The sequence below is a fragment of the Trichechus manatus genome, unplaced genomic scaffold, assembly GCF_000243295.1.
Source record: "Trichechus manatus latirostris isolate Lorelei unplaced genomic scaffold, TriManLat1.0 scaffold00132, whole genome shotgun sequence".
Lineage (NCBI taxonomy): Eukaryota > Metazoa > Chordata > Mammalia > Sirenia > Trichechidae > Trichechus > Trichechus manatus.
Genome location: NW_004444068.1, coordinates 1,873,186 through 1,897,113, shown reverse-complemented (window position 1 = coordinate 1,897,113; position 23,928 = coordinate 1,873,186). Strand labels below are relative to the sequence as shown.

The following is a 23,928-nucleotide window of genomic DNA, read 5'->3' as shown; positions in this document are numbered from 1 at the left end:
AGAAAGCCTATCACAGGTATAGGAACCCTGATGGTGCTGTGGTTAAAAGCTTGGCTGCTAGCAACAAGCTTGGCAGTTTGAATCCACCAGCTACTCCATGGGAACTCTATTGGGCAGTTCTGCTCTGCCCTATAGAGCTGTTATGAGTCGAAATTAACTCTATGGCAATGGGTTTGGTTTTTTGGTTTTATCACAGGTATACAGCAAACTGATTCTAGAAACATAAGTTCATTATATACAACACATTTAATGATAATATCAAAAGAGAAGTACATTATTAAATTGGTATATAAGAATATTATATAAAAATACACCAGTTGTCATCAAGTCAAACTCGACACATAGCAACTCCATGGGGTCAGGGTAGAACTGGTCTCCACAGGGTTTTCAACAGCTGATTTTTTCTGTCAGGCCATTCTTCCAAGGTGCCTCTGGGTAGACTTGAACTGTCAACCTTTTGATTAGCAGCTGAGTGTATTAATTCTTTTCACCACCCAGGGACTTCTACATAAAAATATAATTATAAAATTGTAATGTATATCTTTGGGTTTCCTCTTAAGAACATTTAAAATGAAAGCCCAATAACACTAATGACATCAGATGTCAAAATCACTGGATTTTTGAGGCAACAGGATTTACTAGAAAGAACTTGAGTTTTAGGATCTGACAGACCTAGGTTTGAATACAGGTGACTCAATTCCTGTCTGGTTTCTAACTCATTTGTAGTACACCAGTATGCCACATGGCATACAAGTTAAGGAGCTCTGCTTTAAGCAAATTTCTACAGTCTTGCTACTACTTCTATCCACTGTACTCTGTGGAATTCTATTTTTGATGAACAAACTCTTCTTCATATTTAACTGCTCTCTCTTACCAACCTCTTCAATATAACAAAAATTCTGAAGATATCAACTCATTAATAACCTCCCCAGTGGAAATCATTCTTTTCTTTTTTCTCATCATCCTTCTTTGATTGAACAAATGATTCTTCAGTGTTACTGTCTGAATACTTCTGGGGATATAACAAAAAAGACATGATTTCTTTCTCATAGAGCTTACATTCTAGTGGGGACATAGAAAATCAAACAACTATAATATTTACTTTGGTTGCAATACAGAGAATATTTTGGATAAGGACAAGGTAAGCCAGTAAAAGGCTTCTGAAGTAATCTAGGTGGAAGATTAACGGTGGCCTGGGCTGAGATAGTAGCAGTAAAAAGATTAGACAGATATGACAAATTTAAGAGACTAGATAAATAGGACTTGTGTGTGGGGAATGAGTAAGAGAGAGGAGTCTAAAATTACCCTTGGACTCCTGGGTTGGGCAGCTAGGCATATGGTACTGTCATTCACTGAAATGGGAAATGTAGGAGGAGGGTAGCTTTGAGGGGAAGATGATGAGTTCATTTCTGAACATGTTAAGCCTGATGTGTCTGTAGGGTGTCCAAAAAGAGACATTTGGCATTTGTATATGATATTCACCAGAAAGAGAAACTTCAGAGTCATTAGCAAAGATATGCTAATTAAAGCCACTGGAGTGGATGAGATTACTCGGCCCAGAAGAGAACCTTGAGAAACACCACCATTTAAGCAAAAAGGAGAGAAAGATGACAAGGACACCAAGACGGCACAACACAGTCAAAGAGGGAGTACGGTGTTATGAAGGCTAAGGAATAGGAGAGGTTGGAGAAAGAAGAAATGGTAAACACTGCTAAATGCTGCAGATAAATGAAGATGAAGACAAATTGATTGATTGGATTTAGCCAGAAGAGGCTATTTGTAATCTTGTAAGGAGGCTTTAGAGGCATGGTGGGGGATGAAAGTCAGATGGCAGTAGATTTGGGAGGGAATGAGGGACGAGGAATTAGAGATAATGAAGGGAGAAAATAGTTGCTGTGGAGAATGACAAAAAGTTGACTGGGGAATTTCTGGGAAACATGGAGCACGCAATGCCAGCATAGCATTTATTTATTTAGTAAATGCTTGTGGTGGTTGTAACGGATTGGCTCTCAACATCTAATCCATTCTCCTAGTGTCCTTTCCGATACTGGAGAGGTTAGAAAGCTAAAAATAAAATTCTTAGGAAGCTAAGATTCTGGATTCAACTTAAATTTTGTCAGTTAGATGTACCCATTGAAGTTTGAAAGGTGAAGCCTGCATGACTCACTGGGGTGGTGGAGTGAGTGAGAGTGTGAGAGTGTGAGAGTGTGTGTGTGTGTGTGTGTGTGTGTGTGTGTGTGTGTGTGCAAGCACACCCATGTGCAAGTCCACATGCGCATACTTGTTTCAGCAATGGGAGAGGAGATCCCAGTATTCAGTAGCTTTGTAGGTGCAGGACATTTGTTTTTTCCAGTGCAGATTTGACAGGTGCATTGTAACTCTGCAGCTTCTTAATCCCTGGATCACAGCTAATGGAATAAGTTCCTGGAGCTAACTGTTCTGAACTCCTCATCTTCCTGAATGTGGCAGCTGTAGTAGTGCCACCTGTGGGTCAGTTCTGTGGTGATGGTGTTCTGGAAGTCATTCCTGAAAGCCCACCTACATCTTGCTCATTTGGATCTTACAATAATTTTTCTAAGTACTTAATTCCCTGTATTACATCCCTTTCTGCTTAAAATAGCTAGAGTGGTTTCTGTTACCTGCAACCAAACCCTGACTGATGGAGTGGGTTTACAAAATCCATCTTCAACACTAGATTTTCTAGCCCAGTGGCTCCCAAAAACGAGTTTAATAAATATCAGGGGAGTCTGGTAAACTCATAATTTTGAGGGTCCGACTCCTAGAAATTCAGATTAAGTAACTACTTAGTGGTACTTAAGAATCAAAATTTTTAAGAGATGGTCCTTGCCTTTAAGGATTTCACAGGCCTTCCGATATTTTCAGTATCTTTTCTTTTTTGACATTTAAATCAGTATTTTTTTACCATCCTCTTTCCATTCTCACTGCTAGCCTTCTTTAAGGCATTCTCCCACCTTCCTTGACGATTGCCACATTTGACTCACAGATGACCTTTCCACTCCTTAGCCTGCCATGGATTCATTATGTTAATGACTCATCAAAAACTCTGCACTCAGCGTTTCTTGCCTTCAATTCTAACAACCTTCTTAACTCTACCTCTGGCATCCATAAACAGGAACATAGCCTAATCTCATTGTTAGAAATATTCTACATGCCCAGGATTCTGAATTTAAAATCCTCTCCGTATCTACAACCTTTTTTCATACTGTTACTTCTTGTACTATCTAACTCACATAGTGGTGCTTATAATACCTTGAGTGCCCTAACTCAGCTCTCTTCCAACAGTCCATCTTCTGATTTCACTGGCCTTTCTGCCCAATCAAAGTCAGCATCTAGTCCAGGGTCTGGGCAGTCAATAAATGTTTGTTGAATTAAATTAAACGTCAATGACGTTCTCATTAGAAGCTTTTCTCTACAACTACCATTCCCAAATTATCAATTAGAAATCTGAAATACGTGTGACAAAGAACAACTAATAGAGTGACTTTATAAAACCCTACATATGCTTTGACAAATGACATTTCACATGAATTATTAGACCCATTTCTTTGACTGGTAAAATGTGACATTATGAGATATTTCCATTTCTGTGAGAATTAAAGAAGAAAATGAACATGGACAGAAGATACCTTGTATTAAGTCAATTATCTTAAAAATAACATATTTTATTAATCTAAATAGTATTCTAAAATAAACCATAAATGTTTTACCTAAAACGCCTCCCACGCTGCTGGTTCATTTTTGCTCGAGGAGCCACACCATCAACAGCCATAAAGAACACTTTTCTAGGTTTAATAATGCGAAACAAAACCTCCAAGTAGTGAAAAATATCAGTAAAGATTTTATCATCTGAAATTCTGAAGTGAACATCATCATCATTTGGATGGGAGCACTGATGTATAATTCCATTCATATCCAGGTACAAGTTGTCAAATTCAGGAATCTAAAAACAAAGAAAAATGCTCAAGACCATTCACTATAATCAACCAGGGATCTCATATCTTAGCAGCAGAGAAAAGTGATTATTCAATGCTAAAAGGCAGGATACAGGGCGTTCTAATTATATCAAAACTGAGTTTACAATCACAGTTGAATAAAGAAAGTAGAGAAAAAACAGGAAGAATTGGTAATATGAAGACAGATTATGTGGTTATATAATGCACCAATAGTTTGACCGAATTTACTGTCAGGAAATTACTTATTTAAAATAAAATAATTCAGGAAAACACTAAGTGCTTGGTTCATGAGATACTCAAAACAGTTCCCTTCCATCCTACTATTTGACAAAGCCTCAATTTCTTCTATAAATGGGTAACAGAATACGTACTCATATCAAAAGCTGTTTGTACGTGGTCATTGAAAGGTTTTACAAATGATTTAAAGCCTTATCGTATATTAGTTTCACTGAAACAGAGTCATTGATTAGGTTATATTAATTTAAAAAGCTTAGAGTACGCCAAGTAATTGAGAAAACACTGGAAACTGATTTCTCATTTTTGAAATGTGGACTAAATAAGTTCCACACCTTGACTAAAAGGTATTTTGTTGTTGTTATTAGGTGCTATCTAGTCTACTTCGCCTTATAGTGTCCCCATCTGACAGAGCAGAACTACCCCATAGGGTTTTTGAGGCTGTAATCTTCAAGGGAGCACATCTATCTCCTGTGGAGCTGCTGAGTGGGTTGGAACCACCACCCTTCTGGTTAGTAGCCAAGCACTTAACCATTACACCAAAGATCTTAATGGGTCTGGCTCTTATTTTCTTGCAGACTTTTATTTTTCTTCTTCTTAAATGTTTGTGAGCAAGTAAGGGGAACACTACTGAAACAAATAACATTTGTTCCTTATTCATGAAGAACTGAAATGGACAAAATTTAATAGTTATAACATCTGTGTAATTAAAGAATTTTAAGAGTTCGTCTTGCGTACTAATAAAAGAAAATTACTTTGGATTTTTCAAACATAAAAACATAATGTGCTTTCTAATTAAATAAATATAATAAATTTAATGTAAATTTATGAAATCTAATAAATCTCTGAAACAATTCAAGTTTAATAATTTGTACATGTAGCAATACATTTTCCTATTAATTGAGAAAATGGCATGCTTTGAGTTTTGGGGTTAAAAAGTTTTGGCCTTTGAATCAATGAACACCATAAAAATAGTTCATAAAACACCCATTTATAAGGTATTATAGTAAGTACCACATAAAAAACTTTAAATTTCTTACTCAGTAACAGGCTCAACTGAGATAACATTTGTGATCATGTAATTTTTTAAAATGCATTTAAGGTTTACTGTTTGTTTTAAGAAATCTGAAAACGTCACCCAAAATCCCAATGTGTATTTTTTGAGGGAGAGATTCTTTACATAATGAATCCAAAGTTTCCCTAGGAGAATAAACATACAATTATAGCCAGGAAAACTATAAAAAAGAAGAGTAATGAAAGATAAATTTCCCTACATGATATTAACAGAAACAGATTCATTTGAATGAACCAAATAGTCTGGAAATAGTCCAAGTGTATATGAAGATTTAGTATATAAGGGAGGCATTTCAAACCAGTGAAAGGGACAGGACACCTAACTAGCCATTTGGAAACAAAACAAAACTGTATCTCACTTTACAACAAAATTAATTCCAGAGGATTAAAAATCTAAATGTGAGAAATGTAACCAAAAGACAAAGAAAGAAATTATATACAATTATTTTTATAATCTTAGGGTGGGGAAAGCCAGAAATCATAAACCAAACAAATGTGGGTTGGCTATCTAAAAATGTATTTTTTTTTTTTTTTTAATTAATGGGGTTAAAAGACACATAAACAAGTTTAATTGAAAATGACAAAATTTGGAGAAATGCTTGCACATTAGGACAGTTAACATCCCTAACATAGAAAAAATTCTCAAAAATAAACAAGAAAAAGGGCAAATTTGAAAAACTGGCTTAGAAAAGGCAAAGCAAGTTTAAAAAGAAACACAAAAGTCTCCCTGGTCATTTTGAATCTGAAGCTCATTCTCTAGTAGACTCCTCAAGAAATGCTCAAACCAAAAAAAACCAAACCTGTTGCCACTAAGTCGATTCCAACTCATAATGACCCTACAGAACAGAATAGAACTGCCCCACAGGACTTCCAACAGCCACTGGTGGATTTGAACTGCCGACCTTTTGGTAAGCAGCCAAGTTCTTTAAGCACTGCGCCAAGAAGTGCTCAAGGGAACAGTATTCCCTGCATTACCGTATCTTGATTACAGATTGTGCCCTTTATATCTGTAAGCCAGTTTTGGTGAATATAAAACGCTTAGTTTACAATTTCTTTCCTTGAATATCTTAAATATGTTACTCCATTTTCTTCTAGCTATGGTCAAAATCTGTGATGGGAACCTAACTTTCCTTTATATGTCACGTGCTCCTTTCTTCTAGATGATCAAGGCTTTTTTCTTTAACGTCCAATACATTTTACTAGAATATGTCTTGGTGTTGGTTGTCTCAATCAGTATTGTCAGGTACATGGTGTATTCTTTCAAAATGCAGTTTTAAATATTTCAGGAAAGTTTGCTTTAATTATGGTTTTAATATTTGTTCTCTTACTTTGTTTTGGTTTTCTTTTTTCAGGGACCCCTATTATTTGCTCTTTTCATCTACTGTATGTTTTTTTCTCTTGAATCCTTATCTTTTTTATTTTTAAAGTTTCCCTTTTTTTCCATCTTCCACATCTCTTCAGGAATCATGTATCATCTTGATTCATTTTAGGCTTTGTTTCTGAAATTCTAAATTTTTCCCTAGGTTCTGTCACCACACTTCTGAGTTTTTTTGTAATTGACGTATGCTGTTCTTTCATGTCTTGTTTAATCTTCTTAGTGCCTTTTAGTTCACTTTGAAATAGTTTCGATGTTTTGTGTCCATATTTTTATTCCATGCTTTTAGTGACTGCAGAGATGTTATTTTGTTCCCTTTTCTCCCCCTGTAATAACTTTGTATGTAATTTGACTTCAGCAGTTCTCTGTTGGAGGCAGTGGTGGTTCAGTGGTAAAACTCTCCGAGACCCTCTATGAGGGAGATCTGGGTTCAATTTCCAGCCAATGTACCTCATGCACAGCCACTGCCTATCTGTCACTGGGCTCTTGTGTGTTGCTATGATGCTGAACATGTTTCAGTGGAGCATCCAGACTAACTAAGACAGACTAGGAAGAAAGGCTTGGTGATCTACTTCTGAAAAATCAGCCAATGAAAACCCTCTGGAGCACAATAGATCAATCTTGTGCACTGGGTCGCCATGTGTCAGGGCCAGCTCAACGGCAGCCGACAACAACAACAGTTTCCTACTGAGTAAAATTTAATTTTCCTAAACTTTTAGAATGAAGAGGGGTTCAGGAAAGCTTTAACGTCACAAAGCTCCCTCTTCTGCTATTCTTGAATAGTGTTAAAAAACAAAAACAAAAAAGATGATGTTTTGCTTTCTAAGACTTCCTGATTCTAACCCTCTCCTACTTTTGCCTGAACCTTCTATTTTCTTGTCTTTATTATTCTTTTCCTGATCAAATTTTATTCCACCCCAGCTGTTTCTCCTCAGTTAGGTACTGCCCGAAATAGTGCCTTGGCAAGTCAGTTTTGAGAGTTCAGTGGAGCAGTGGTTAAGCTCTCGGCTGTTAACCGAAGGGTCAGTGGTTCAAACTCGCCAGCTGCTCCGAGAGGAAAAGATGTGTCAGTCAGGTTCCATAAAGATTACAGCCTTGGAAACACTGCAGGGCAGTTCTGCACTGTCCTATAGGGTTGCTATGAGTTGGAAATGACTCGATGGCAACGGGTTTGGTTTCTGGGTTTGGACTGGACTGCTCCAGCTGCTTAGGTCTTTTTTACAGTGGGCTCTTCACTCAGCCAATATTGGAAAGGATAAAACCCCTTAGTTTCAACTACTGCTATCAAATTGACTGGCAGCAGTTTTCAGTGAATACCTGTCAGCTGTTTGGGAGTTCTGTTCTCAGATCCACTAGACGCTGCCCCATTGCTTCTTCCCTATTCTTTTCACACAGATGCCAATACAATTCAGATCTACAGGTGTTGGTAGTTTGCCCCTACGTATTTGTATTTTGGAGTTTACAGGGACACCAGTATATACTGGCTTTGTTGTAAACGTTGTATGTATTTTTAATTTTGCAATTTGTTCTTTCTAATTTTATATGAGGATTCAGAGAGATTGCAAAATTATGTTGCTGCCACCATCTTCCCAGAATCTACTCCTTCTCCCATTTTTTTTCCCCCAGTACTAGCCTGTGAACCATTGTGGCCTAATGAGGCATTATTATCTTTTAAGTCCTTCTTGAGAGAGCAGCTAGTATCCCTTTATAACATTTGTCTTTTTTGTTGTTGTTAACTACAAGAATCAAACACTTTTAAAGACACTGCTTTGATGAACCAAGTTTTAAAATTTTCCAGTGGAATAATTAAAAAACAAAAACAAAAAACCCTACTCCTAGTTCCTACTTAAAGTTTTTACAAAATCTCTCCTTAGTGTCTATGTCATGAAATTGCCTTAAAGAGACTATTTTTGTTCTTCAGTAACCAAATTCCTCAGGAGAGAATCCAAGATACTTTCACCAAACCAAATTTTGTGCTACATATAGCATTAAAATGTTACTGAATGAATTACATATTATCAAGACATTCTGAGTAACAAATTATTTTTTCACTTCAGAGATAAGTGACTGATGCATGGAAGGTACTCAAATGTTTGTTGAATGAGAGATCCAGAAGCGCCATATTTTGTTGCCTTAATGTTCCCAAGGTACTGGTATCCTTCTTTTTTTTTTTTTTTATCCTCCTCTCTGGAAACAAAAACCTCTGTAAATCTAACTCAACCTATGTTCCAAATAAACTAAAGACAAGCTGGCCTTTCGGAATTTTTTTGTAAATTTTCCCTCGTACATCAAATCTGAATCCAGCAAAGAATCCTTTCCAGAAGTTTAACCTACCTTCATGCTTTTAGTACTTCTTAAAGAGATAAACCATAATTTAATGAACAGCATGATGCTGTTCGCTGGATTATTTTTCCCCAGTATTAATACAAAGCTATCCATCACAACTAATTCAATTAGCTAGAGAAATTTCAAAACTGATTATTTTCTGTAAAATATAAAAAGAAGAGATCTACCAAATTCATTAAACATGACGATCACTTAAGTATCACCCAAAGGCTAGTTTATCTAATAGACGATCGCTTTCTATTGTCTTTTCACAGTTCCGATATAGGAACTACAGTTTTGAAATCTAGCGTAAACGTTGGCCTCGGCTCATTACGTACCAAATATTATTGTTATTACTAGTAGTAAAGCTGCATCAATCCGCCTCTCTCTCACACACATTATGAAGCCTCCAAATAATTCTCTGTCCAAGTATTGTTTTTGTTTGGCAATAAGAGATTAGCACTGTCTTTAGGACAACAGAAACTGTAACAAAAGGCATCAAAAATATGAACCGTCAGCCACGTCAAAGTCCCGGCGTCGGGGTGCGGTGGGATGGAGCTCTTGATAGTGAAAGTAAACAAGGTGCTTCGAGAGCGGAAGCGGCTGTTATTGTCTGTACTGGGTTCGTAGTTTGGGGTGGGGAGATGAAGATGTGGGGAGGATGTCGCGGGACACCCACTCCGGCTTCGCAACCTCTATAAAGGAAACGGCAACCTGCACCTCCTCGGGGAAGAAAGAACAGAACTTACTAAGAGCCATCCTTCCCGGGACTTAATTTCAGAGTCGCGGAAGGCCCTGCCCGGCTAGGATAGCTGTCAGAACAGCCGTGAACCCGGCGGCTCTGCCCCCATTCAAATCATTCAGTCGACCTCAAACCTTCCACCTACACTCCCCTCGCCATTCATCCGCAGATGGAGGGCAGAAAGGCTGGAAAGCTCGTCTCAGGGTGGAGAGAGGGCCGCGGAGCCCCCGCGGTCACCGGCCTTCTGAGCCACTGCCCCTGGCTCACCCACCTGATGCTCTTTGACCACTTCGCTGAGGCAGGGATACCGCTCCGAGATCCATCGGTAAAACTTGGGGACTCCCATTTCGACCGTCAACACCAGTTCCAGTCAGGGCCAAACCGAAACCAAACGCCCCGCCGGGGCCTACGCCACCGCCTCCGGCCGTCGCTCCGCCGATGACAACACACCGCCCGCACGACCATAGAGCGCGCCCGCCGGGCCCTAGAGCGGCAGGATCCCAGGCCGCATCCCAGGGGCGGGACCGGGCCGCCTTCCACTCGCGCCGCCGTGCTCGCTTGTGGTCACGTTTGATCGCGCCAACTAATGTTTGTATTAAACTTAGTTCTGAAAGTGCCAGTTGATGGGGCTGTGCTCTAAGTGGATTTATAAGTGGTATGAAAACCTCACGAGACTGCTGGAAGGGTATTGAACACGGATTTTTATCCTGGCTGCTTCCGGCTCGTAGGATTGCTAATCTCAGTGTTTTTCAACACAGATTTGGAAAGGTGTGGTGATTTGTTTGGTTTAGATTGTTTTGTTCGTTTGGCGAAGGAAAATTATTTTCTTTTAGTTATGTAAACCTACAACAGAATTTCCTTTGAAATTACAAATTGTTTTGCAGAAATTTTCTTAGGCCCTCAATAGGAAATTGTTTAGTTTTTACATTAATGCTTCTTGGTGTCGTGTTTTTTCCTGTTACACTTTCGACTGTACAAAAAAGTAGAACTATATCGAGTGAATTTAAATGAAATTATCTGTTCTAAATTTAAGTTTTTCATTTATTTAAATGTAATAATCTCATTACTTAGTAATTATCATGAATTATTTTTTAAATCTTCAGAAGCACAAAAAAACACATTTAAAAACTTTAGATTTTAAAAATCTCTTGAATTGTTAAGTACTGCTGTCTGCCATAATCACTAGACTCTGCATTCTGTTACCTGCAGGATGGCAGCATTCTTAAAATCAAAGAATGTTTAGTTTTCACACTGATGCTTGGCTTGCCATGTTTTTTCCCTATCGTACTTTCAACCATACCAAAAACCAGAGTTCTAGTAAGTGAACTTAATGATGTGCCATTTATGTTCATCTCTCTCTCCTTACTAGACTGTCAGTTCCTGAAAGGCAGTTCCTCTGTGCACCAGTCCAGCACACTGCTTTGCCCACAATATTTATTCAATAGAAACTTGTTGTTCAAAGGAATCCTTATGCTAACTAGTACTTTTAAAAGGAAATCAATGAAAGTTGTAAAATAAAATTAGGCTGGTTTGTTTCTTGCAAATTACATTTTTAGGCCATAAGAACAAATCAAGTTCCCTTTCTCCAGTTATAAATACACAGTATGTATTACAAAAGCAGTTTATTTCTTAATAAATGAACATATATTATTTTAAATATTATTAACAATCAAGAAATAATACTAGTTGCTCTAAGAACATAAACTTCTGTTGTACCTTGGAACTGAATAGATACAACCACAGATTAATGCCAAATGCAGTAATTTTAGATTGCTAACATATTCTTTGAAATAATTTCATTTCACATATAAGGGGTCCAGCCAAGGTACATTTGGCATAGTAAGTTTTCATCAGTAGCTTCTTGTATAAGGTAATGCACATGTCCTTCAATAGATAATGGCAACCCTGTCACTCTGTTTCGGTTCTTGATTACACCTTGTAATCGCTGCTCAATGTCAAGAACATGGGTCTTGGCCTAAAAAGAAGAAACAGAAAATAATAAGGGCTAAGAACACAATAACATGTGGATGTTGATAATTTGGAATTACTGCCTTTCTTGTTTTGTAAGAAATATTAATGCCATTTTACTAATCACTACCCCCTTTGTAAGAGAAAATACAGAAAAAGGAAGAAATGAAACAAAATAATGTAAGATATCGATTTTGAGGCTGGCAATGTTGATCCAACATAAACTGCTTGGACATTTTTCTGGACTATCTGAAATATCAGGAAGTTCCTTCCACATTACAACTCTAGAAAAATAATAATTTTAAAAATCTGCTTTGAAAGTGTGTAGTACTTAAACATTTGAATGGACATTCTAATAATAGCAATGATGCTCTAATGCCTAATATTTAGATTAAGTTAGTTCATGCAAATGGAAGTTATAAGTGAGCTACTTGGAATTCTACACATTTCTCTCTTAATTGAGAAAGCTTATCAGAATCCAAGGGTGAGAATGACATTAGAAAAATTATCCTTAATCTATTCTATCTTATTAAAAATAGCTAATTACCTGCAAACTTTGAGGTTTTGACTAATACTAGTACGAAGTGAACTGCTACATTTGTCAAGATAGATTGTGGGACATTTGGTGTCACCATACTGAAGCTGAGACTTGCTCTGTAAATTCAGGCAATTAGTGCTCAAATTTTTCCATAATTGTGAATTGTCTATCGTTAAACAAGTATGCCTTGAACTCTGTTTTATTATACAAATGCTAATAATGTTAACAGTAATGACAATAAGGAAAATTTAGGACATTGTCTTAACAGAGAACTAGATTTCAGGGTAATCACTGGCTAGTCACTGACAGAAGTTAGAATCAGTTTTCATTTGTAGAGATCTATAGTATCAAGCTACACCTTCTACTAACCTTTTCATTGACAACTTCCCCAGTTTCATTAAGTGGTGCTTTGGAATTCCCTTTCACTGGTTTACTCCACTCCACAAGAGGATCATGTAGAAAAGACTTTAAGACACTAAAATTGTAACAAACATTAAGGTAATAATACAATATTATCTTTGCAAAAAGAGATCTTACAAGAATTAGAAGCTAATGATAATACTGTTACAAAAACATATTACTACCTTTTCAGTAACATGTGTGAAATCGTTTTAGGGGAGAGGAGAGGGCAAGAGAAGGGTACAGAGGCAAAATAGAGCTGAGGGACAGAGGTGGTCTGTGGGGAGGAGAGTAAGATGAGTTCTAATGTGCAGTCTCTAAATGCTTAGTGTGAATTGGTAGATCAACATTTATTGAATGATTGGATTTTATCCACTGCCACGTCTTCAACGACCATACAATACCTATGTCGTTGTTGTTGTTGTTAGGTGCTGTCGAGTCGGTTTCGACGCATAGTGACCCTATGTACAACAGAATGAAACACTGCCTGGTCCTGCGCCATCCCTATAGCTACCACATAGACCCAGCCTAGATCTTCTGAGTTCTAAATGTCAAATTTAACTACTTACGGGAAATACCCACTTGGGTGTCTTACAGGTACCTCAAACTCAGTTATGTCCAAAACAAAACTCATTACCTTTTTGCAAACTTACTGTATTCCCCAAATTAGTAAAAAATGACATCATTCACCCATTTGCCCTGGACAAAAATCTAGTAATCATCCTTGCCTCCTCTTCTTCTAACGCCCAGTTCTACCTCTTTAGTATCTCTGCTTGTCTCCATCCGTTCTGCCACTACCCCATCCAGTGCACCATCATTTTTTCCTGAGTTACTGCCAACAGTCTTCTAACTAGTTTTCTAGCCTCTGTCTGGCCCAAGCAGGGAATCTAATTTTTCTCCTATGCAATTCTGATTATCTAATTTCTTTTTTCCTTCTTAAACGAGCCTCCCCCCCGCCCACGACTTAATGGCTGCTCTCAGGGCAAAGTTTAAATGTGTAAATGGGCCTCACGTGGGTCCTTCATAATCTAGTCCCTTCTCATCCGTCCATCATTATCTCCTTAGTCTACCCTCTAGAATACAGTATTGAGTTTTTCAAGTGGGCCATGCTTTCACTTGCCTTGGCAATTCTATCTTCCCCTTTGCATGGTCAACTCTATTTTTAAAGCCTCAGCTACTTTCACCAGAAATCATTTCCTGACCTCCCAAGATTAGGAAAGGAGCTTCTAGTGTTTCACAAGATGCTGTAATTCCTTTTTTCAGAGAATTTGCCTTTGTCTATGTCAGTCTAACTAACCAGTGTATTCTACCATAATGTCTGGTAGACAGCTTTTCAATAAAGATGGTGAATAAACAAATTTAAAAAGTCCCTTAAACACTACTTCCCACAGCTAACATAGTTAATGGTGAAAGACTGAATGCTTTCCCCCTAAGATCAGGAATAAGACAAGGATTTCCACTCTCACCATGTCTATTCAACAGAAGGTTCTAGCTAATATAATTCGGCAAGGAAAAGAAAGAAAAGGCACCCAGACTCTAAAGAAAGAGTAAAACTATCTCTGTTCTCAGATGACATCATTTTGTAGAGAGAAAATCTTAAGGCGTCCACAAAAATAACTTGGCTGTAACCTTTACGGAAGCAGATCACCAGGTCTTTCTCCTGTAGGAGCCGCCGGGTGGGTTTGAACTACCAACTTTTCGGTTAGCAGCTGAGCACTTAACCGTTACACCACCAAGTCTCCTTTTATCCATTCTAAACCCATTGTTGTTGAGCTGATTCCAACTCATAGCGACCCCATAGGACAGAGCAGAACTTCCCCATAGTGGTGATGGTTGCGTGTATTCGTGAATACACTAAAAACCACTAAATTATATAGTTTAAAAGGGCGAATTGTATAGTATATGAATTATATCTCAATAAAGCTATTATAAACAAATCTTCAAGGATATGCAGTGGTTTCTATATAAATAAAACATATTTAAGAACTGATAATTATATTTGGGCTTAACGTTAAATTATTTGCATAGTATAGATGACTACCTCATTAAAGGCTCTCTCTGATCTCGCATCAGCCTCATCGTAACTTCACAAGCTCTTCGAAAAAGACCTTCTGTTCCCATAGGACCCATTCCATTAACCATATTATGAGTCAGGCGAAATGGTACAATTTCTGGAACTTCAAAGGTTTCTCCCTTAAACACAATGCATTTTATTAAAAAGTAACTTAGTTTACAATCTTAAAATCTTTACTCAAAGAATTCAGAACTTCATGTCTATCTTTTCGTAGCAAAGGGTAAAAATGCCCCTCAAAATATTTATGTTTGTAACTATGTTAGAGGCCTATATCATTAGAGATATATATATGACTGCCCTTGCTTTTGAGGGGCTAAAACCACAATTCCTTAGATAAGAGGATGGACTCACCTTTCGCTGAATTCAGTACAGCAAACAGTATTACAGAGACATTCTTATGCATTCAGTATTTACTCTCATATTAACTTTCTTAAAGTCATTCTTGAATAACAAAATATAAATAAAGATTCTCATATTTTCCTCTTTTTTAAGACTTTCGCTTTAAAATAGAAGAAAAGAAACAGCCAAAGCTCAGGCTGTTCACATCCCTCAGACAAGAAACGAAACATATCATATAACTCTTAATCTGTCTTTTGTAGGATTCTTTCATACCTCCAGTCAGTCTCCCTGAATTCCTATCTTGTATGATTTAACCTATACCAGTGGTTTATCTCTGATTTGTTCTCACTGGGTTTGGGCCCTTTTGGTTTCCTGTGACAGCAGAAGGCAACCCGTAGAGAATGAGGATAAAGAAAATAGTGGGCTAACCTACCAGCCTGCCTTTTAGAATCTTACATTGGAAAACTGGAGGAGGCCTTAGAGATGAGTCCAACCTCCATAATTTATTTCCAGGGGCCACTCCAAACCTACTTCTGAATCCCCTGGGATGTTTCCTAGGTATCTGTATTTTTTTAAAACTCTTGGATGATTCTGATATGGTCTCATGTTTGGAAACCATCATATTAAACTACCTTGTCTCTCTAAAACTGAACCTCAGTAAAATGAACGGATCTGCCCATGTTCATATAATTGAGTCAGAACTTGAACCTACACCTTTGAACTTCAAGTTCAGTATTAGTTTTACTATATCACTCTTCTGGGTCCTCTCCATTGTAAATTGCTTTAGGCTCTGGGATCCACTGCTTAAAACCAGTCAACAAAGTATCAATGTAAAGCCTGTAACTATAAGTGCTACTAATAGGTATATCTAGGAAGAACAGTTACTGAAGAAACGAAATTGGGAGAATGCATACAATTAACTAGAGTAAGTCACATTGCATACCTTATTGAAGAGACAGTTGAAATCCACATGTACACATTCACCAGTCAAAGAATCAAAGAGAATGTTTTCACCATGACGATCTCCAAGCCCCAGGATATAACCAACCATTGACATTACTGCCGTGGAACGGCAATATGCTGATCTGCTACTGTACCTAAAGGAAACACCAAAACCAAACCCGCTGCCGTCGAGCCTATTCCGACTCTACCCAATAAGGTTTCCAAGGCTGTAAATTTTTACGGAAGCAGACTGCCACATCTTTCTCCTGTGGAGCCACTGGTGGTTTGGAACCACTGATCTTTTGGTTAGCAGCCAGGCGCTTTAGCCACTGTGCGACCAGGACTCCAAAGAAAACAATACCTATCAAACATCCTTATGCCACAGGAGGCAGCAGCATCTGAAATATTAAAAATAAACATCCAACCGTAACATTATATTCTTGGTAACTTACCATGATGTTGGATCAGGGAAGGTTCTCAGAAACCACTCATGGAAAATAGGAGGATGCCTGGGCAGGAGAAATTCCTGGAATACTTTGAGTTTTTCAGTTAATGCTGCCGCCTTTGGTAGCATACACTGGCGAAGTTCCTTTCCTGTCATGTACACTCCTGCAAGGCAAACGATTTCTATTCATCACCAATACAAATGAGAAAAAGGGCAAATTTTTTATTGTTCTTGTTAAAACAGGACAGGAAAAGCCTTTTATTCAAAATGTTATTCAAAAACAGGAATAAATAGAAAATTTTCAATTATACATGGGAAAAATTACCATCTGATATTATTATAAACCACATTATCTACTTATTCAAAGTGAACCCTCTTATCTATGAAAATTAATGTCAACCAAAACCAGTGTTTTGGAATCACATAACCCCAGAAGATACTACACAGAAGAAATATAATGGAAATGGTGTCCCCTCCAATTGTGAAAATACTGCAGCCCTCATTAAAACTACAGTGAGCTTTTGGTTAGTCAACATGTAGCATAGGTCCAAACTGAGTCAGTACTGAGAAACCTACACTGGTGCTCTGGAATATTTACTCTGTGTGAAGGCTGGCCTGTAAGACTCATAGTATTCCTGATTCTTAAATTAATCCTGTCGAATCCAAATCATTTGGGGAAGCAGAAGAATTTTCTCAACTGATATATTCCAGCTCTGCAAAACATCAGCTATGTGAACTTTGACAAGTTACTTAACCCCTCTGGTACTGTCCATAAAAATGGGGGTAATCAGGCTTGTTAACAATACTATATAAAATAACGTATATGTCATACCTGTAATACAGCAATGCATCAATATTACTTATTTTCTACTTCACTCTGATAACTTGTTCTATTTATTTTTAATTTATTGTCATATGCATTTTTAATTTGAAATAATTTTAGAGTTATAACAGTTGCATAAATGATAGTTCTCAAATATTCTTCGCTCAGCTTTCCCTAATATTCATATTTTACATAACAATAGTACAGTTATCTAAACCAGGAACTTAATATTGTTAACAATACTATTAACTAACCTTCAGACCTTGTTCAAATTCTACCAACTGTCCTACTAACATCCTTTTTTCTGGCCCAGGACCCCATCCAGGATCTCACAGTGCATTCAGCTATCATGTCTCTATGAGGAGGACATGTCATGAGGAAATACACTCAAATCTGGGAATTCCTCAGTCTTTTTTTTTGTCTTTCATGGCCCTGACATTTTTTAAAGAGTTCTAGCCAGTTATATTTTTGTTTCTCCACATGAAGTTACTATTTTTTTCCCTTATAATTAATAAGTATCTTGTGGGGAGATACTTTTAGATTCTGCAAATAACCTATTTCTCATCATACTTTTGTCCATTAATTTTAGCATCCATTGATAATTACTGTCTGCAACAATTATCACTGTGGTGTTTGTCAATTGGTGATTTTCTATTCCCATAATTCCTTCTACATTTATTTATTGCAATTCTACTGTAAGGAAGATCTGTTCCTTCTTCTCCACTTATTTATTCAATATTTATTTATATTAGTATGGACTCAGGTATTTATTCTGTTCCATGGGTTAAAATCCATTCTTATCATTACTTCTTCTGTTGCTTCAATTCTAAACTACCCCAGGTTTGGCTAGTGGGGGCCTCTTCAAGCTGGTTGATGTGTCTTTTCACCCACCCGTAGTTTTATGAGCACTTACCTTCTGGTACCACAAGACAGTCTAGGCTCATCTTGTATTTTTCTTGTCTTAACCCCAGAATTAACCATTTTTCTAAGGAGCCTTGGTTCCTTTATTGGAAAATGAGTGCTAGGTGTGCTTATTGCTAATCAAGTGTCATTGCTTTTGGGGCCTTTCAACAGACAAAGCTAGGAAATATATGTGTGTACATATACAAACACAAACACTCACCTATATCTATTTCTATATCTATTCATCTGAATTTATATTTTTAAAAACCATTAGTTTATACCGATATCTCTGATTCCAATCTAACATTGCAGGTTTCATTCTAGCCTTCCCTCTTTCATTTTCTTTCTCCCAAGAGTAAGAAAAATGGCTCTCATTATCCACAATACATTTACTTATTTTGCTAAAGACCAGTATACACATAGTTTTAGAATTACTAACCAAGACTGCTGTGAAAAAAATTTTTTCATATATATTCTAGTAAACTACCTCAAATTCTTTTAGAATGAAGATACAAAAGGAATCAAAACACAAAGAAGGAAAGTACTTAAAAAATGCACACTTAGATATGTTAGTAACAATTATATCCATATTACATTTGTTAGTAGCCAGTATACCCACATTATATACTTATATCATAAGAATTAATCTCAGTACCCTTTTCTTTATATAGTTTGGTCAGAATAGGTCTCAAGCCAGCAGTGTTGTTGACCCATTCAATAATCCCACATTCATCATTCAGTGGAATAACTGCATATGTTCGGATATGGAGTTCTCTTCTACGAGATTCTGCATCTTTTCTTAAGCACTATTAAAAAACATATGCACATAAACTTAAAAAATAGCACAGAATTCTAAATTTCTAAGTGTTTTCTCAAATATACATAAAGACTATTCATTTCATAGCAAAAGAATTTTAATGAAGGCACAAAGACTGTTTAATTTTTATTATCTCAAAAATGTATGAACAAAAGCACATGAGCTCCATGATATCCCAAAATATATTTCTTACTTTTGCAGTTTAATATTACACCCTCATTTGATTACATGTCTCATCTGATTAATCTTGTACATTAGGTGAGGAGAAATAGTATTATGTTTAATTCTGGAACTGTATGAAGTAAATAAACTAAGCATACATCTATAAATGTAACCTCATCACTTCGAAAGCACATTCACTGACCAAAAACACATTTCGAACTTTAACTTTAGGAACTCATAGTGACCCTATAGGCCACAGTAAGTAGAACTGCCCCATAGAGAGTTTCCAAGGTGTGCCTGGTGGATTTGGACTGCCGAACTTCTGGTTAGCAGACGTAGCTCTTAACTACTATGCCATCAAGGTTTCCTCAGGAATGAGTAGGCTAAATAAGTACCAGTAAAACAGTATGGCATTAGAATCTCTTGTAAAGATCAGTGTGTGGCTCCAAGACCAACATTGTCAGACTGTAGTTTTTCACAATCATGCTATTTTATTTGACCATGTTAATGTCAGGGAACATGAAATAAGTTAATCAGCAGCAAGGCTGAAGGAGCCCTGGTGGCACAATGGCTACGTGCTCAGCTGCTAACCAAAAGGTTGGCAGTTTGAACCCAGCCAGCAGCTCCACGAGAGAAAGACCTGGTGGTCTGCTCCTGTAAAGATTACATCCTAGAAAACCCCATTGGGTAGTTCTACTCTGTCACATGGGATGCCTATGAGTCAAAAATAACTCAGTGGCACCTAATGAACAAACAGACAGTGACAGTTGAGTAGCAAGGCTGATTAAGGTAAATTTATAAACTAAAACCAGGCCGCTTGATACTCCAACCAAAGAAACACACATGGAGTTTTGGGAAGACAATAATAATGATTTAATAGTCAGTGAATTAATGTACCAATTTGCCAAATAACATTGTAAATAAAAAGTAATCCCTTCACATTGTCTCTGAAATGGGTTTTTAATGTGGTGTTAATTTTTAAATTATTTTTGGTTAAATTAAACACAAACCATATTGTCCTTAAGAAAAAAACCAAAAAACAAACTCAACTGCTGCTATATTTTTTCTATGCTAAGGGCCCATAACTTTTTCTGCGAATATAAGAGGTACTAGTGAAATGTGGGAACTCTGGTGGTGCAATGGTTAGGAGCTCAGCTGCTAACCAAAATGTCAGCAGTTCGAATCCACCAGCTGCTCCTTGGAAACCCTATGGGGCAGTTCTACTCTGTCCTACATGGTCGCTATGAGTTGGAATCAACTCAACAGCAACGGGTTCGGGTTTTTTTTTTTAGTGAAATGTGGGGAGGGGATGAGAAGGAAAGGCATAAAGCTTGTAGAAGAATAATGAAGTTTCATCTTTCCACAGTATAGTTTAATCTTTACCAATGGAAAAAACCGATGCTATGTATTTATTAATGTCTGACTACAGAATAACTCAAAATACATAAGAACATACATTTATAATAACCCGTGAATGAGATTTCTCATCTGAGACAGAAATCAAGCACTTCCCAATAGAACTGAATAATGCTGATGATGACCTTTAAACAATGAGTTGATTAAAGTAATCTAACCTTTTTTCCTAGCATTGAAACATAAACCGAAGTAAATCTGATAAATAAAAAAGCATACTATAGATAGTTTAAACAGTAAATAGAAAGTATTTTCCCTTAATATATATTTTACACACTTTTCTCAATATAATAAAAGTAATATTATTTTTTTTAATTCAGTGAAAATGCAAAAGACATACTTTCATTCCCTTTTTTAAGAATCATCTTAAAATACTGAAAAGCATACTGAAGAGCCCATATCACAATGATGGTAATTTTGATACTTTAAAGTAAAAGTAAACTATCTCCAAACCTTATTAATCAAGGAATTAAATTCCATTAGTCTACAATCCTTTCTCAGGTCATCTTTTGGCTTACACATCATGATGTAGAACTTGCCATCTGATCCTTTTAAAGAGATTTTCTTTGGCTTTTGAAGAGAAGCCAGAACTTCCACCTAAAAGATAAGTTATATATCAATTAAAGCTGAATTTTTTGGTTTAAATTTCTCAACATTATAAATATTGAGTTACCTAATATAACAAAAAGACAAAGAACAATATAATAACCTATATTATGTGGTAAATTTGTTATTATAACTATTTATTTTGTCTTAACTGTCTACAGCCTACGAAAAGAATGGCTGCCCATGAATAGAGACGCATTTTTGCTCATTAGCAATGGCTATGAAACACAAAGGTGACTTCATCAACAATACAAGTACTTATATAGATTTACAGTCCCCTTCAGGGCAGTCACAATGTTTAACAGATTTTTGAAATGTCCCTTTAGGGATTTTTTTCAGAGCCTGAGACATTGTTGTAAAAAGTTTCTAATGGTAAGAAGTATTTACCAATTGAAACTAATCTGACTTTTGGAAAAAGTAAAGTCCTCCAATATCAAGTCTACCTAATGAGGTGAGTAACTAAGGTGAATAATATTGCTAAGACAAAAAAAAGCATCACTATAAGTTATAAGAATGATTTCATTATGTGGTTTGGTAACTGGCTCAAAGCAATTAAACAAATCTTTGGAGTCATAGAATATTGCTGAAATAGTTTTAAAAAGTATTTAGTTAGAAGTTGTCTCGTACTATTTCATTTAAATCAGTTGCACATTTATAGTCTCAGGTCATACTTAAAAAAAAAAAAAAAAAAAAAAATCAAGGTCTTCTTAGTTGAATTTCACTTCTTCCAAAAAACAAAAATCTATATTTTGTTCCCTTTCTCTGCTCCACTTTTTGGACAAAAGAGAATATGGAAAAATAAAATTGTCAAGAAAATAAAGATTATAGTACTACCAAAACAATATGAACATCTAAAAAATCAAAATAATAGGTTGAACACAGGATTTTTATCACTTAATTTTCTATCATTATTAGAACAGTTTTATTTTTTCTGTATTTCTAATTATTATTATTTTTTTGCATAAAATTCACAGTCTTTGCGATAAACACTTTTTAACTTAACATTTTTAACTAAATTTTAAGAACATATTGTTATGGACTGAATTGTGTCCCCACAAAAGTTATGTTGATGTCCTCACCCCTAGTACCTGTGACTGTGATCCTGTTGACCAGAGTAGGAAGAGTCCTAAACCTAATCACTTCTTAGTTATCAAAAGAGCAGAACAGACAAAGACACAGACAGGAGGAAGACCAAGGACTGCCAATATGGACGGCAGTCAGCAGAAAGTAGGACAGAGGCCCATAGGAGGAACTGACATGGCTGAGACTCTGATTTGGACTTCTAGCCTCCAGAACAGTGAGAGGATAAATTTCTGTTCTATAAAGCCACTTACTTGTGGTATTTCTGTTAAGGCAGCACCAGGTAACTAAGACATAAAGCTATAGTCATATAAAGCTGAAGTTTACCGTATCATCAAAGCCTGCAATATAGGCCCAATGCCCAGGAAATGGTTCATGGTTTGCATGGGTGCCCAGAATTGATGGAAGAGTAGGTATCATGACTGACTGCAGAGGAATGAGGATTTCACTAAATGTTGCTTCTTCTACCAGCTTTTTAAGCATTTTAAAATGAGTGCTCATGCTTAATGTAGAACTACTTCCATCAACCTGAAAAATAATAATAAAAAATAATAATACATTTTAAGTTCTCTGTGTTTACCTTGAATTATAGGATGCTTAACTTCAACCAAAACAAAAATTTCACTTATACAATATCTTAATTAAAATGCTCAACAGTCTGTAGTTTTATATACATCTCATTTTTACCCCTTTTGTACTCTTTTCTTCCTTAGTAATAGTACCTACAATACAGGATTGTTAATGACTGAAGGAGCCAACACAGGTCTCTATCTGTTATCAGATATTACTAAATCCAAAGGGCCCTAAATCAAACTCTTTTTTGGTACCAAATCTCATTTAACAGCAAAATGACACCTGAATTTCCCACTTTAGTGTGAAGATTAGTATGTTTAACTGCAGAAATAGTTATATGTTTGATTATGGGATACTGCACCCAGATTCCACCCAGTAGTGATGCTCAATATAAAGTATATGCACCTTTAAAAATTGGAAAAATTCTGAAATCCTAAATGTAGCTGGCTACAAGGGTTCCAGATAAAGAACTGAAAACCTGTAGATGTAGAGCATTTAGAACAGTTCCAATGTTTAATAAATGTTGGCCGTCATCATACTGTCTCTGATAATGTCAAGTACATCAGAAGTCAAATAGGATTAACAGAAATAGCAAAAGCAGATTACTCTTCCAAGATGTTTATTGATGAAGGAAGGGGAGGAATAGGGTAGTCTGCATTTTCTCACCTATCAACAGTTAATAGACTTTGAGTATTTTTCAAGTGAAATTTATCTACTTATAAAGACTCTCTCTCTCTCCCCGTCCTCTCCTATAACCATCCCCCCACTTTTCCCTTTCCCTCATTTTCTTTAGGGTTTTTTTCCACCAGTTTCTTCGGCAAATAGTGAGTCACTCCTCTAAGCATGTCCCCATTCTACTCATGGTCTACTGAGAAAAGTAGTTATTACACTAGATGATAACCATCAGCTTAGTTCCCTACAAGACTATGAGGCAGGAGAACATTTCTTATTCATCTTTGTTTCCCTTTGCACAGAGCTTGTCCCCTTACAGACACCGAAGTGTGTACTGGAAGAATGAAAGCCAAAACCCCAATTTTCCTTCCCTCTCATATAAATAGGTTAATACATATGAATTTTGAAAGTTTGAAGATATGACAGAAAAAATCACATGGACAACTTCTA

General features: G+C 36.6%; 2 protein-coding genes across 8 annotated transcripts in view; both read right to left on the bottom strand.

Moving 5' to 3' along the window:
- The window catches only part of XRN1 (5'-3' exoribonuclease 1), a 116,795-nt gene extending 106,612 nt beyond the window's left edge, over positions 1 to 10,183 (bottom strand). For 2 of the 4 annotated variants that reach the window (XM_023739332.1, XM_023739328.1), the window contains exons 1-2: positions 9,996 to 10,183; positions 3,729 to 3,961 (exon numbers count right to left, since the gene is read on the bottom strand). In XM_023739332.1, coding sequence (XP_023595100.1) covers positions 3,729 to 3,961; positions 9,996 to 10,070 — 308 coding nt within the window. In that variant the 5' untranslated portion in view covers positions 10,071 to 10,183. The remainder of the gene's footprint in view (positions 1 to 3,728; positions 3,962 to 9,995) is intronic. The other 2 variants (XR_002825402.1, XM_023739331.1) reach the window with 2 other exon arrangements.
- A 128-nt stretch (positions 10,184 to 10,311) lies between these two features.
- The window catches only part of ATR (ATR serine/threonine kinase), a 99,051-nt gene continuing 85,434 nt past the window's right edge, over positions 10,312 to 23,928 (bottom strand). For 2 of the 4 annotated variants that reach the window (XM_023739326.1, XM_023739327.1), the window contains exons 36-43: positions 22,561 to 22,761; positions 21,001 to 21,144; positions 18,811 to 18,961; positions 16,437 to 16,593; positions 15,986 to 16,139; positions 14,671 to 14,822; positions 12,600 to 12,705; positions 10,312 to 11,699 (exon numbers count right to left, since the gene is read on the bottom strand). In XM_023739326.1, the coding sequence (XP_023595094.1) occupies positions 11,526 to 11,699; positions 12,600 to 12,705; positions 14,671 to 14,822; positions 15,986 to 16,139; positions 16,437 to 16,593; positions 18,811 to 18,961; positions 21,001 to 21,144; positions 22,561 to 22,761 (1,239 nt within the window). In that variant the 3' untranslated portion in view covers positions 10,312 to 11,525. Of the gene's footprint in view, positions 11,700 to 12,599; positions 12,706 to 14,670; positions 14,823 to 15,985; positions 16,140 to 16,436; positions 16,594 to 18,810; positions 18,962 to 21,000; positions 21,145 to 22,560; positions 22,762 to 23,928 lie in introns of those variants that run through there. The other 2 variants (XM_004385070.2, XM_023739324.1) reach the window with 2 other exon arrangements.